General features: G+C 35.7%; 1 protein-coding gene and 1 long non-coding RNA gene across 4 annotated transcripts in view; both read right to left on the bottom strand.

The window, feature by feature from the left end:
* Positions 1 to 8,823, bottom strand: part of Ptp36E (protein tyrosine phosphatase 36E) — a 72,846-nt gene extending 64,023 nt beyond the window's left edge. The window contains exons 1-2 of one of the 3 annotated variants that reach the window (XM_085480797.1): positions 8,538 to 8,823; positions 8,160 to 8,447 (exon numbers count right to left, since the gene is read on the bottom strand). In XM_085480797.1, coding sequence (XP_085336923.1) covers positions 8,160 to 8,162 — 3 coding nt within the window. In that variant the 5' untranslated portion in view covers positions 8,163 to 8,447; positions 8,538 to 8,823. Of the gene's footprint in view, positions 1 to 8,159 lie in introns of all 3 variants that reach the window. The other 2 variants (XM_029302970.2, XM_029302971.2) reach the window with 2 other exon arrangements.
* On the bottom strand, positions 6,256 to 8,147 carry LOC114931054 (uncharacterized). Its single transcript, XR_003819593.2, has 3 exons — positions 7,791 to 8,147; positions 7,445 to 7,660; positions 6,256 to 7,270 (listed from the first exon to the last, which is right to left on the bottom strand). It is a non-coding gene; the product is annotated as an uncharacterized LOC114931054 (long non-coding RNA).
* Positions 8,824 to 14,944: the final 6,121 nt, after the last annotated feature.

Here is a 14,944-nt window from a genome sequence, read left to right as displayed (position 1 = left end):
CGCGGCATTTCCGTCAGAAAGTTCGTAAATAACGAGAAAGGGTCCGACAGCCTCATGAGGAAAGTTCTCAAGGTTCCGCGTGGGCATTCGCGCGCTTTTCGTCGCGGATATTTTTAAACGTTTTGTATAATATAAGCAATTTGTTCCCTCCTCCCTGCCAAGAAAAAGCCCTTGCCTCTTTCGAAGGTCGGTTATTGACCAGTCTATCGGCCTCTGAATTCTTTTTCGAGGCTGTTATCGCTATTTCGACGGATGCAAACGTATTGAACGTGCTGACACGCCAATGTTATCAGTTCCACTTCACAAAGGAAAAGTGTAACGATCGTAGCAATTTTCAGCTCCGGCTCACTTTGTTATTTTTTGCAAAACGAGATATGTCCTCAAATATCGCTGGAAATGCTGCGTAAGGGTTCCTAGAAAAGTTTTGTAATTCAGTACAATATTCGACTCTCTGCGCAATCAAATATTATACGGTATTATATTGCATATTGCCAAGAAAATGTACATGTATACATACACACACATATATATATATATATATATATATATATATATTAATTTATTAAAAAATATGCGATCTTTTATGAAACAGTAGGTATATTTGCAATTTTACATGAATAAAGCTTTAGTGAAAATAAAAATTAAATACGCGACCTACTTTAAAATAATTTTAGCGCTCGAGCACAATTCTTGAAAGATCATTGAGAAATTCCTAAGATACAATTTTCGGCTTAAGTTTCCTCGTGATGTTCTAATATCATCGTACTGCAGTGTGATTCCAAAATCAATATGAAGCGCGGCAAACAAAACCCAGATGTTTGGCTCCACGTCAAGTCGACGCACGACGACGACGGAAATCATTTATTTATTCTCAGCCCGCGCCATAGTCGAATAACCAAAGCAAAATAGTATATTTGTTAACCGGAATTAATTCTGAGAGAAACTAATTTTCTTTCAAATAATTTATCTTATAGGATGAGACAAAAAATTGAGGAAAAATAATATTTCAAAAAATTTATTTTTATATCTTTCAACAAATTCATATTTTTATAGAAAGGACAATCCATTTGATTTGGATTTAAATGCGTAAAATTAAGATAATTTAATTATTAAAATTTTATTCACTTTTTTGCCTCATATAGAAGATTACATAAAAATTATAAATTAATTAGTTAATTTTATAATTTGATAACAAAATTATTTAAGATAGAATAAGGAAAATCTTGAAGATGTGAATAATGATGTAAAGTACACGGATGACAGTTCGGTCTTGTAACAAGTTAATCCACTGCCAAGGCAAGTCTACCCTCTCCATCTAGTAGCTTAAATTCATACATCATACCGAGATTATATCTATTCATGTATCCCATTTGTGCTCAACTTATTCGAAGCAAATTTATATAAACAAATTTAATTTTGAAAATTAACATCATATACACAAGTGATCGTTTAATTTTGAAAAAAAGTAATTGAATAAATTTGTAAACTTTCGCATTAAAGATACAAATCCGAAATCAAAATTGGTTTTCATTGCACATATTTTTATGCATACATATCTCTTATATGTATATAGGACATGTAATTTTCATATGAAATTTGATGAGCGCACTCGATTCGACAGCAAAAATCGCAATGTCTGTTCACGTGGAAAAATGTAATCACGTTTTCTTGTCTCTATTACTGTCACACACAAATACAACTATCTTCTTTCTTTTATGATTAGAAAACAAATTAAGAGAAGACTAATTTTATTTTAAATAAAGAGAATTATTAGTTATAAAATTTATTTGCTATAAACACTGGTCAAATATAAAAATATTCTAGAAACATATATATCCTTGTTTCTTTTTTTAAATTTTTACATGAATCAGTGTCGTGAGATATTTTCTAGAAACGCATTTGTAAATGTTTCGCGAAATGACATAATCCCATAATTACAACTTGATTGTCGCCATTACGAGCATCAAAGGACGTGATTATATAACGTTACCTTTGAAACCCGATCAAGATAAGGAGAAAGCGCGTGCGTCTCGTTTCTAAATTCGAGGCGCGACGCGGCCGCAAATTCCGACCTGTAAATTCTGGGGTCGAATCGTTTTCACGCGCTAATTAACAAAACTGGATTGCGCCACCCGCGAGATTCATGCCGCGTGTGTACCGGCGATTTATCACTGAACAATAACCGCGTAAACGCTTAAGCCGGAGAGTTACAGCCCTCTCAGGCTGGTTGGTCGCTCTTAATGCCCGTCATCGACTGAATACTCGTCGGATTTATAGGCTTGCAGGAATGCGTGCGAGTACACAATGATCATGTGGAATTAAATTTGTATATATAACACCAAATTTGAGACGCATTCTTATTTTTTCTCCTCTTTATCGCGACATGCGATTGCTTTAAATATTATCTTCTCTGTTTAAATAAGTGATAAAGAGGAGATGATTTCCATAAAGAAATCGACGAAATTTATATCGTTATCGCAAAAAGGAATTTCGAAACTAACTCGTTGAATAATTATGCAAACATAAATTTAATTACACAAAAAGATATACATATATATGTATATATCAATTTTCTCTCTCTCTTTCTCTCTATCTTTTTTATGAAATACATATATTTAAAATAGGAACGATATATTAAATTTGACCCAAACTATCCAAGAAAATTTTTTATTTTGGATCAAAAACAGATGGTCGAAACGTTGTGGAAATAAAATAAAAAATTTTCTTGGCTAGTTTGGGTCGAATTTAATATATCGTTCTTATTTTAAATATCATTAGCGACGTTTTAAGTATTCAATTTGACATATATTTAATTTTGATGTTAAATAAAGAAATCTTTATAAAAAAGAATCTTTTACAAGACTTTTAAATATATATTTTTTATTATAAAAACTTATACAGATTTACTGCTTTTTTTTAAATGACGTCTTTTGTAATTTTATCCACTTAAGCTCTATATTCCATACAATAAACTCTGTTGCTTGGTAAATTTGCGTACATAATATAATCGGACACGTGTAACAGGCAACGCGGCGAGTAATTTAATACCATTCCGTTAATTATGCAATTTACTGTCGTAATTTCGCATGATATACAGTACATCGCATTCAGAGCGCGCTTCTCACGATAATCATTAAATAAGGCAAACATTTAGAAAATTACGGTAACGATGCACGGAGAGGAATTATATGTACATAAAATTTGCGATAAGAGATTACAGGATTCTTTGTTATTTATATATTTTTTTCCTCATCAAAAACTCACGATGATCGATCGGAGGCGATATTTCGTCTTATTATTAAAATTTTTTTTCTTCCTCCGCGTGTGTATATTAATCACCTCCGACAATTCTTCACGCATATACTCAGATTACGGGGCCTAATAATTTAAGTCGCGTGTGAATCGGCACGGGTGTGCGAAATTTCGGCGCGCAACAAGAGAGAGAGAAAGTAGGAGATAAGATTTGAGCGTGAAATTAATGTTTCGGCATACATATATCAGTATCCGTCGCGAAACGCGAAAGCCGACGATAAATCCTGCGAGAAGTGCTCGCGAGATATATAAGGCGGGCATAAATATAAGGACGCGCAAATAACTGACATTTTTAACCGACCGATTCTTCTCCCCTTCGCCCTTTTTTTGCGCTCATCGTTGTCAGTCATCCCCTGCGAAAAATCGGGCGATACATCGAATGTCATTTCGACCCCTTCATCTCCTATAATGCTCTTCTACTTTATATATATGCGTACATATATATCCGGAGCATTTCTTTCGCTCGGCAAATGTAGCCGCTGATGCGAGTAAATAAGGTGATAAATTTACGACGGCGAATTTCTTTCTCCAAATCTTCCCCCGGCTTGGAATAAACATATACTCGCCAATTGTCAAATACTCATTTATCTCAGGACATAAGTCTCTGCCCAATATTCGATTTTCTTAAGACACTAAAGTCGCTAATTATATGTTTTTTTTTCCATTGACGGATCATTTTCGACGCGATATAATCGTTCATTATTTCCTTTGTTTGTACAAGAATTCACAATATTTAGTTGTCGCTCAGCGATGATGGATCGATCGTCCGCGTATAAATTATTATTGCAAACGATATAAAGTTTATGGTCTATAATTGTCTATGAATCGGCTATGAATACTAATGACATAGAGTAGAGAATCAATTATTTTACTTTATTGCCTTTGCTTTTGTAGTCGTGTGTCTCACTTTGACATCACTCGCGTAAACATTAGACGAAAAATTTGTCGACAATTGATGCGACACTTGCTGCCGCAACCGCACGTGAAAACTGTTGTTCGGATTTCTCTTCCACTTGTGAATATCTAACAAGTCGTTTCTAAGGTATGGAGAAATTCTCAAATTTTGAAAATTGCAGATCTTTCTGCGAGAAGCGAAAATCTTTTAAATATTTGACTCACGTAATACGTTCAATAAATTTTTATATTTACAATATTTATTATATAATATTATATATTATATTTTTCATACTTTTTTATATATAACATGTTACGTGTTTTTTTATCATAATTATATAACATATGATGTGATATAATTATACACCTAATAAGCGATCACGAATGTGAAATTCGGTAGTAACTGGGAATAAATAACAAGCCGAGTATTTTTCACGCGATACATCAGCAGAAAATATTGCCAACCCTACGAGATGCGAGTATATCTCGACTTTTCTGACATGTCTAGACTTCTTGTTATTTTTACAAGCCGTGCACTTACGACACTTAAATCATGTGCACGATACACAACATAAAAAGGTTATATAAAAGATTCGCGTGTTTTCTGCATTGTAAATTTTATAATAAATTAAAATAATAGATTCTAAAAAATAATATTAATATCTTCGAACGAGAGTTCCATCTCCGTTAGAGAGTTTATCTCTCACTGGAGTCTCTCTATTAAAATGCGAATTTTAATTTGTCTTACTCTTTTGAGTATATCATTTCTAGAGTTTATCGCAAATTTAATGAAAATCCTTAAATTTTCACGAAATAAATAGGAATATAATTTTGTAACTCTTCGATAAATCTTCTTCAACAAAATTAACTTCGTGTTTATTGAAAAATTTCAGATTTGAAAAAAAAGAAAAATGTCGCGCAAAGCTTTACTGCTACGTTCGATATAAGCAGACGTTTGTGCGATGGCATCCCAGCGTTGGAGCCGTTGCACTTTTATACGCGTCAACGTCGAGAGATTGATGTCGACGAGATTTCGGGGAGAGGACGTTTCGCAAAAGCATGGAAGCGAGACGCGCGCGTTGCACTTTTCTCCGCGCATATCGACTTGCGGAGGAAAGAAATATCTCTCGCTCCGGAAACAATATTTTCTCTCAAGGAATTATTTCGCGCAATTTTCTCGAACGAGAAAAAATTATGATACATATCTCGCAATATCTGACAGAATAGATGTGTGTTACGATCGCGCGATTATTAGTACACACTAATAAATATCTATCGGAAGTTGCAATTACGACAGTGATCTCGCTGGGCGCAAAAATTATTACTTAATTCGAAGATGAGTTAATTTATATTATAGTCGACAAGCGACAGAGTGCTATATTTTTAACTTAATTTATTCAAAAAACCATAGCCTGTGTTGAATGAATAATATTCTCTCTCTTCCCTAACGCTGTCAAATTATGCTCGAAAAAAATTGCACCCTGTCGAAACTATATGGAGATTGTTCGGTACGATATCTCTGACTCTCGACTCGATGAATGTCAGCACATGAGAGATTTTCGCGTGACGTGCCAGCGTTCGGAAGCGTTATTATTTCATCGAGCATAATTTTCGGCGCTCACGCGGAGAAAGAAGAAACGCGATAGAAAATAAATTTTCGTCGTTTCGATACGCTGCGAGATAAACTTGACAAATTTTTTATCATGAGAAATCGATAAAACAATTCTCTTATTTTTTTGACGCAGAAAATTAAAGGCTAAGATGACATGTATGACATCAGGCAACATAAGCCAATGGTTATAATTAATGTTTTCTCGTTATTACATTGAAAAAAATTATTAAATTAATAAATATTGATTTCAATAATGCCTAATAAATCATTTATTTGAAACAAATAAATATTTATCTGTTTTGAAAAGGATTTTCTCATATTGCATAAATATTTTTCACATCAGATCAATATTATTAATTTCAAATAAAGATAGTATTGAAATAAATATTTATTCGAATTCAAACATTTTTTTTTCATTATATATTTTTCTGTGTTACACGAAAATTGAAGTAACTTAAGATTCATGATCAAAAATGGAGCGAAAAATTGGCCTAAAGTTAATTAATTAACACCGCTGATAATCGAGTCTAAAAGAATTAATTAATTACACTGACATATGCAACATTAAGTCTAATTCTTGTTTATCTATAATTGACGAACAATTCACGATTGACGATTAACGATTTAGTCTATGTTAATTCGCCAGCTCCAAAATCTCTCGTCGTCTCCGCGATGTCTGACTTAACGTGATCCCTTACTACTTCCTGAGTCCTCGCGAAGAAGTCGACGCGTCACTGTTATCTCGTCCTTCATCGTAATTGCGCAATTTTAATTAGATTTTCCGTGCGAAAACATGCCCTACATATATATACATATATATATATATGTAATATATATATATATTTACAACGAGAACATTGAGAACATTCCGCTCGGCGCCATGCCGAGTCTCGCGCTTTTGCGAGCCGCCGTCTCGACGTCGTCGCCACGCAGTTACATCATCGAAAACAACGCGTAAACGCGTCGCGTATATTTCCTACCCGACGGCAGGGCAGATGGAGGAGAAGGGAGGAATGCGAACGTAACAAATTATATTCTCGTGAAATTTACGGCACGTGAGCTCGTCGCGAATTTTGCCTTTCCCGTTTCGCCTCGAACAGCAACAGTATCAAAAAATATTGTAGGAAATTTTTTGTAAAAGATTTTTTAAATGTTGAACCCCTTGTTTACACCCCGAAAAAAAAATATTTTTTTAATAAATTGTAAACAACATGTCAATTTAGATTAATAATATTATCAAACATCTCTTCTCGAGATGCACGAAGAAGTTTCCTCTGATTCTTTTATACTTGCGTTATCATTTGTGTCGCTATTTTTTATGTATCCATTTATTTACAATTATTATTAATGCATTTTTATTTTATAATATACATCGCGTTTCTTTCAAACGTGTTTCTCCATTATTAGGTATCTTTAAAAATGTCTATTGTGATACTAGCAGCTTCTAATGATCTATAAAGAAATATAGATATATTAAATAATATATAATAATAATAATAATACTAGTAATAATAATAATAATCATAATTATAATAATAAATTAATTAATCAATCAAACGTGCGATATTCTTTTTCCAGTAAGATGAAGAAACTTTTTTTGCCGAAATTGCACGAGTTTGCTTATACCTGATTTTATCGCTGGACAGCATACTTGACACACTTTGCATAGAGAATTTTTTCATTTCTTTTTATACTTGTGTTATCATTTATATCGCTATTTTTTACATATCGATTTATTATTCACAATTACTAATACATTTTTCTTTTATAATGCGAGGTACATCGCGTTTCTTTCAAACGTGTTCTTCATCATTAGGTATCTTTAAAGCAGCCTCTAATGATCTATAAAGAAATATATATCAAATAATAATAATAATAAATTAATTAATTAATTAATCAATCAAACGTGCGATACTCTTTTCCTAGTAAGATGAAGAAACTTTCTGCCAAAATTACACGAGTTTACTTATACCCGATTTGATCGCTGGACGGTGTACTTGGCGCACTTTGCATAAAGAAACATAATCATACGTCTTCCGCATACATCGTTAGGAGTTAAATGCGGGAACGTGACTTCGCTGAAAACCGCGAACCCGACTAGTCACGTTCGGCATTTCTAGTCGTCGCGGCGCGCAAGCACCATCCCCTCATTTGCACTAACCCAAACAAAGCTTTGACACTTGCTCCGGTCCGCACCACCAGCACTACTACTACTACCACCACTCATATATATATATATATATATATATATCTCCCGCCTCTAATTCATTTCTCCACAACCGGAAACACGCGACGTCTACTATAACACATATACATAATACACCGGGTGGCTGTAACGTACCATATGACGCGGCTGCCTGCGAGTTTGACAAATTACTCCGACTTCTCCCACACGTCACCCTCGTCCGGGTTCTTCCTCGGGATATTTGGCGTCCTGGCAAAGAACGGTCTCGGCTTTTCTTCCTCTTCCTCTTTCTCAGCAACGTGCACCACCCCCCAATGTCAAAACAACAACCCCACGGAGACGAAGACCACCTTCGTTGCGGCGCAACGTGATCTCTCGCGCGCCAATGGATCCCGGATTATTCAACGATCGATCGATCGATCGATCGATCACCTGGATCACCCCCTGGAGTCAATAATGAGTTCCTATGCGTTGCCTGCGTGCGCGATTTCCGACTATCTCTCTCTCTCTCTCTCTCGCTATCTCTACACTGACCACTCATCCATCATCACCGTCACCAGCACCAGCGGCACGACGCGATGACGGGCGGCGACGACGACGACGACGACGACGATGACGACGACGTGGACGATCGCGAGGTCGGTGGCGGACTGGCGCGGAACGGCACGCGAGTCACCGTCGACGACGAGTCGAGTCGCTCTGACGAGGAGATCCTGGGGGGCCGTCAGGCTGGCTGGCTGGTGGCGGGTGGGACACGAGGTGGGTCGCCTAGTAGAGAAACAGAGAGAGAGAGAGGCGTAGAGCGTGAGAAGGTAAGAGAGGGAGAGAGCGAGAGAGAGAGAGAGAGAGATCTCGAGAGGGGAGAAAGGGATGACGGCGTCGGCGTCGGTTCTTCGCCGAGGGCGTGGTCCTGATGATGAGCGCGTTGTACCGGAGACGCAGAGAGAGAGAGAGAGAGAGAGAGAGCCGGGTCCAGATGCTGACCGACTACTCGGCGGTCTCGCGCCGGTCACCGATGAGATGTTCGCGTGGTGACTCCTGACCGAGAAAGTGGCCGAGCGTCTCCGATGCTCCGATTGCGTCTCTCATTGTGAGAGACTCTTTATGCGATTATTCATTTTGTCGCGAACGACGCACCTCGGAAATTGTATAACTGCTACGTAAACTCTTCCCGTAGTTGTATTGTATTTTTTTCTATATTATTTCTCTGTATTATTATTATTATATTTTTGTATTTTGGAGTCTATTGAGAAAATTGGTTATTCTTCTATTACATATTTTTGACATATTTTGAGGGCAGGTAGTATATTGATCAAAATAAGAAAAGAGGGTCTAATGAACATGGGTTCTACAATTAATATCTTCGAAGATGCAAGCTACATTTCTGTTTCAATTTATCTTTTTCTTATTGATTGTATCACCTTTATGTACTTAGTAGTGAACAAACGAGTATTTACTAGTTTTGCTATAGTGACGTTTTATATTAACATTACTGATGTAAATATAATACGTGATATGATCAATAGAAAAAAGGACAATAATTAAGCTCAAACAAATAATTAGCCTGCGTCTTCGAAGATATTAATTGTAGAATCTATGTTCATTAGAGCTTTTTTTCTTATTTTGATCAATACTACCCGCTCTCAAAATATGTAACCCTTTTTTTAATATCCTGCCTAATAATATACATTTAATAATAATAAAAATAATGACGAAGCTGATGAAACCAAGTAAAAAGCAAGCTGATGAAAAGAGAGATCTCGAGATCGAAAGGTCCGGGATAAATGACCTCCTGAAAAATTCCCGTAACGTCGACGAAGATTCGTCTTATTCCGAACACGTTGCTGTTATCTCTTCCCGCATTCGTTTGCCCCTTCGGATTCCGAAAAGGGCGGTTTATTCGTTATCATCGTGTATCTTATACCTCGCGGCGGAGGAAAACAGAAAACAGGGGATGAAATATCGTCGTTATACTTTGCATTCGCTCTCTTTTTTCCACGCAACTTGCGCGGCACCCGCATTCTTCCTTCGCTCGTCGAAGCGAACGAGACTTCATCTCGTTCCCGCGAAATGTTCGAGATTTCACGGTGTTTTTGTTCCCGGAACAATGTTTCATTAGTGCGCTATATACGCGTTCGTTATCATTAAACGACAAATGGCACGACGGGGAACGCGTTCGCGCTTGCCCTCTATTCGTCGTTTCGAAGTCGTTACACGAGCTTCGCTAGAACAGAAATTAATCAACGTTGTTGTATAAATCCCTTTTCCGCTCATGTTGTTTTATCACCATAGGATTGCGTCGTAGCGCATGTTCCTCGTAAACCAAAATAAAAAAAGAAAAAGCGCAATTATTCCCGCAAATAACGGGGATGTTTTCCGCACGTGTGTGTATATATATATAAGATGTCAAATGTTTGCACGCAAATTGATATCATAATTTTCAGTCCAGCAAGCGTAGTATCATATATTTGATAAATGTTATCAAAGCGGAAAAAGAGAGAATTTTATTAGAATAAATTGGAATCTATAAAGCAACATTTATGCGAGAAGAAATTCTTTTCTCACGAAAATAAGGAAGAAGAGAACGCATAATTCTGTAGATTGATTTCGTTCATTTTTACGGCAGCTGGAAAATATGCGTGTTTGCCGATCGATCGTTCACTCTTGAAAACCCGTAGATTGCACAAAGATGGATCATTTCCATCTTAAAAGCCTTCCTAATTGGAGCGATATTTGCAGATCACTTGCGATTTCGCAATCGTTTGCATAAGAGAAGGCACTCTCCGTTAGGCGTAGAATCTATTTTTAAAAATGTCCATATATCGATCGCTCCGCGCCGCAAATTCGATTCCGCGTGTAAGTATATGTATATCATATCGCGCGATTGATAGTCACAGAGAGAGGGACAATGCAAGGAAGTGGCAATTACGATCTCTTGTAATGTAATTGTGTCTCGATGGCTCTGAGAGCGTCGCAACGCGAAAGTTAGCGCGCAATTAAACTCGCACAGAGTTTCATTCCGCTGTTAGGAATGGCTGACATCTAATACATAAATTATTCGGACCTTCAGGCAATGCAGATATTACAATAACAAATGAAAAATTAATTTATATATACATATATATGTATATTTATTAAAATGTATGTAACGAACATATAAGAATAGAGAACGGAAAAGATTGTTGTAAGATATATTGAATGAACAGAAAGAAAAAAGTTTCAACGTTGATATAAGAAGTTTGCGAAATAAAGTCGTAAAGTTGTAAACAGAATTGTATAAATACTTTCGAGATGATTTCTATTAATCAAGATAGTCGCAATTGGCGCAATTCGATATACTTCTTCCATCTCTAGAAAGAAGTTTTCCAATTTTCTTTCTAGAAAACTGATATATAATATACAGGATATCCCAAAGTTAAACAATCAAACTTTACCAGTATGTTTTACGAGTAAAAGTAAGAAAAAATCTTGTATAAATATTGGTCTAAAAAATGCTTTTTAAAAAAATTATGATAAAAATATGAAGACACATAATAACTGTTAGTATACACGGAAAAAAATTTACAGTACAAATTACCTGAAAAATATATTCTCTTTTGCAACATTAATTGTATAGCTGGAATATTTATTACTACAAAAATTGTAAATTATGCATTTATTTTATTGTTCGTTAGCAATTATGCATTTATTTCTGCATCAAAATATTTAAATATTACATTCCTTTGTAAAATATACATGTGATATTGAATACAATAAAAATAAATCGTGATTTCTCTTATATATATTAATATGTTCTACGATTACAAAAATTATAGTTAAAATGTTGTAATTTTTATTATATTTTCTTTGTGTATAAAATGTAAAAACGAATATTTATCTAATCTACTTTATTTATAATTTCTCTTCTTCTCTCTAATTTAACTTCATCTATGATTTTATCCTCAATTTATATTTTTCATTGCAACTCGATTTTTTTTATATACATACAGAATTTAATAAAGAGACGAGAAATTTAATAGTCTTTAATATTTTGAATGTAAATACAATTGAATGCAATCGAATGCTTTTTTTGTGAACAATTTCTCTTATCGATGCATGAGCGATTACATATCATAATCGCCTAATTCACTTTTAATATTTCATTAAAACAACAAAAATCTAACAATGAATAATTTAAACATGTTCTTTTTTTAAAGTTACACGAACATTGAACCTCTCTCGTTCTATCGGGCATTCAATTATTCGCATCGGCACTTTATCAGTTTTCTGAAATAATAAAAGTATTATAAAATTGTGCGTTAAATTCTCCCTTTTGGAGCACACCATTCACTACGCTATCGCCATTCATTCCGAAGCACAAAACGCAGTCCCTTGCGAGCGCAGGCTCGGATTTAAAACGTCGCAATAAATTATTACTGGCGTATTATCCCGTCGCGAGCTAGAGAGAAAGAGGGAGGAAGGCGCGAGTTTAATCCGCCGTCAGGGCTTCGTTCTGTCAGTTGCAGCTCGCGAAACGAACGCGCTCCGAAAAGCAGACGTGGACCTGACCCAATTGGAAGCGCATTTCGGGGAGCATACACATACACACTTATACACAGTCGCAATAAAACGGCTAGGTGACATGCCTGACGGTCCACGTCGGGCAAGGTTAAACGTCGACCCTCGCGCCGAACTTATAAATAACCGCGATATATACGCGTTCCCTTCCTTCCCTTTCTCTCTCGCTGCCTCTTTCTATAGCCGCCGATACACTGGGAGCGAAAGAGAAGCTCGCGAGCTCCGAAAAGCTCCGCTTCTCCTCGCTACCCGATCTAATTGGGAAATGCGGTAATTGGGTCGCGCCGAGTGCGAGCGATGGCAAAAATCCCCTTTATCCGTTCTGAAAAATGGATGTCATTTTTTTTTTTTTTTTTTTTTTTTTTTCGACGATCATCTCTCCCCGATGAGCCGTTCTACCGTCAAAACACACGCGGATAATCCGAGGAAACAAATACACGACGCGGTCGCAAGTATATAATTAGGGACACCCTCGACACGTTAACTTGGACATTATAATTCTGGATTAATTGATTGGTATCTTGGTGTTCCATAAATTAGCATAGAAATGTTAATCTTTATTTTGTACACGCAAATGAGTGGAGCTCGTAAAACATAGGCGATTAAAAGTAAATTTGCTTGATACTCGTGGAAGTTAAACCATCTTTATTATATCTTTATTATAATATATTAAGGAAGCTTTAAACGCGCATTTGTGAAGAAAATTTTAACATTTTGAAATTTATTTTTTCTTTAATGTAATTGTCGATCTCTTAAAATAAGATAAAAGTACTATGATATACAAAGTGTATCTAAATAAGTGCGAAAAATTTTAGGAGATGATTCTTTGTCGAAAATTAAAAGCGGTTTCTTATATAAATACATATGTATACTATTATATACCTATTTCTCCCTGAAATTGAAAAATAAAACGGAAAATATTCTCTTCAAGTTTCATTTTTTCATTTGTCTGACATTTGAAAAAAAAAATAAAAACTTAATTTTTACTTCCCTCTTTAAAAAAATGTAACTTTTTAGAGAAGGATTTAAAAATATATATTTATATAAGAAACTCTTTAATTTTTGACAAAGACACATCTCCTAAAATTTTTCATACTTATTTACATAGATGCACTCTGCATATAAAGTAATCTTAACATAACTTTTGCATATTTTTTTCATAGACACGCGAAGTCGTCATAATTTTCGTAGAAACATATCTTTGATAGTCTTCCTACTTAATTTCGTCCGTTTTTATCGTCATAATAAAAACGCCTCATAATAATTTTAAAAAGTCTTTAAAATCCTGAGTCTTTTCACAAAATCGTTAAATTGCGAAAGTATCAAGATCTCTTGAGATATTCCTAAATTATCCTCATCGCTTGCGTGCTTTCGAGAAATCTATGTAAATACGTATATGTATATGTATATTTGCAATATGAAAAAAATTGGAACTTTGTAACGCATCGAATTTTTAATGGCAACTCTTTCGAAGGATCTCTACTGACTACTTTCATTTGCATTTACGTAACGCGAAATAGGTCATGCGTGCCAGGATTAAAGCCTCGTTGCTCAGTTTAATGTGCACGCTCTCAAATTGTATTTACTCGGAAAATTTTGAGTTGGCTTAATACCTCCGTGTATATACCGTGATGTACATTAGTCCGCGGTACGTGAGCAACAATACGCGAATGTGTAAAATCTTGCCGGTAGTCATGCCTGAGTGCTGTGGGACCACCGAAAATTCAGCAAACGTCACTTGTGCCTCTCGAGAGAGCGAGCCGGCAAAATCGAATAGGTACGTCGGAGAAATCTTTTCGCGTTACGAATTTTACGTGAAATATGTCACGCGTATTTTGCATTGCGCGATTTGCAATTTTTCCAGACTTGTTCTCGAAAGCTTTTCTTTCGCTTATACGTGCATACGTGAACATTCGCGAATTAAGCCGCTACTGTTGTGCGTAGATTACGCGTAGTAATTTAATTCTATGTGAGAAATAGCGAGGGAGCGCTCGGTTTTTGTATTGAAAAAAAGTTCGTTTCATACAGACGAAAGAGCGAAGCGTGTCTTTCTTCCTCGTAAATGGATATTAAATGAAATCAGAGCTGAAAAGAATATCTGAAGAGAAAGTCCATACACTGAGGCGTGATGCGATGTTTTTTCATCACCTGGTATGTACTCGAAATGTTAACGTTCGTTCGTCGGAAACGCTTACTAAAAATACCGGTAGGTTTACGCCATCGCGCCGGAAACTCGTCGTTTTTTTTATTCGTATCCGCAAGACTCGTCACTTTGGCATGTTGGAATTTATCGTAAAATTCCCGCAGAGGGATAGACGAAAGTATATGTATAACCCCGATTTTTTTTTCGTATAAAATATCATATGCAGTCCATTACGCAATAA

Source organism: Nylanderia fulva, unplaced genomic scaffold, assembly GCF_048542155.1.
Source record: "Nylanderia fulva isolate GAGA-0341 unplaced genomic scaffold, ASM4854215v1 Scaffold1, whole genome shotgun sequence".
Lineage (NCBI taxonomy): Eukaryota > Metazoa > Arthropoda > Insecta > Hymenoptera > Formicidae > Nylanderia > Nylanderia fulva.
Note: the sequence above shows the minus strand (reverse complement) of the source record. Positions and strands in the feature narration are given on the sequence as shown.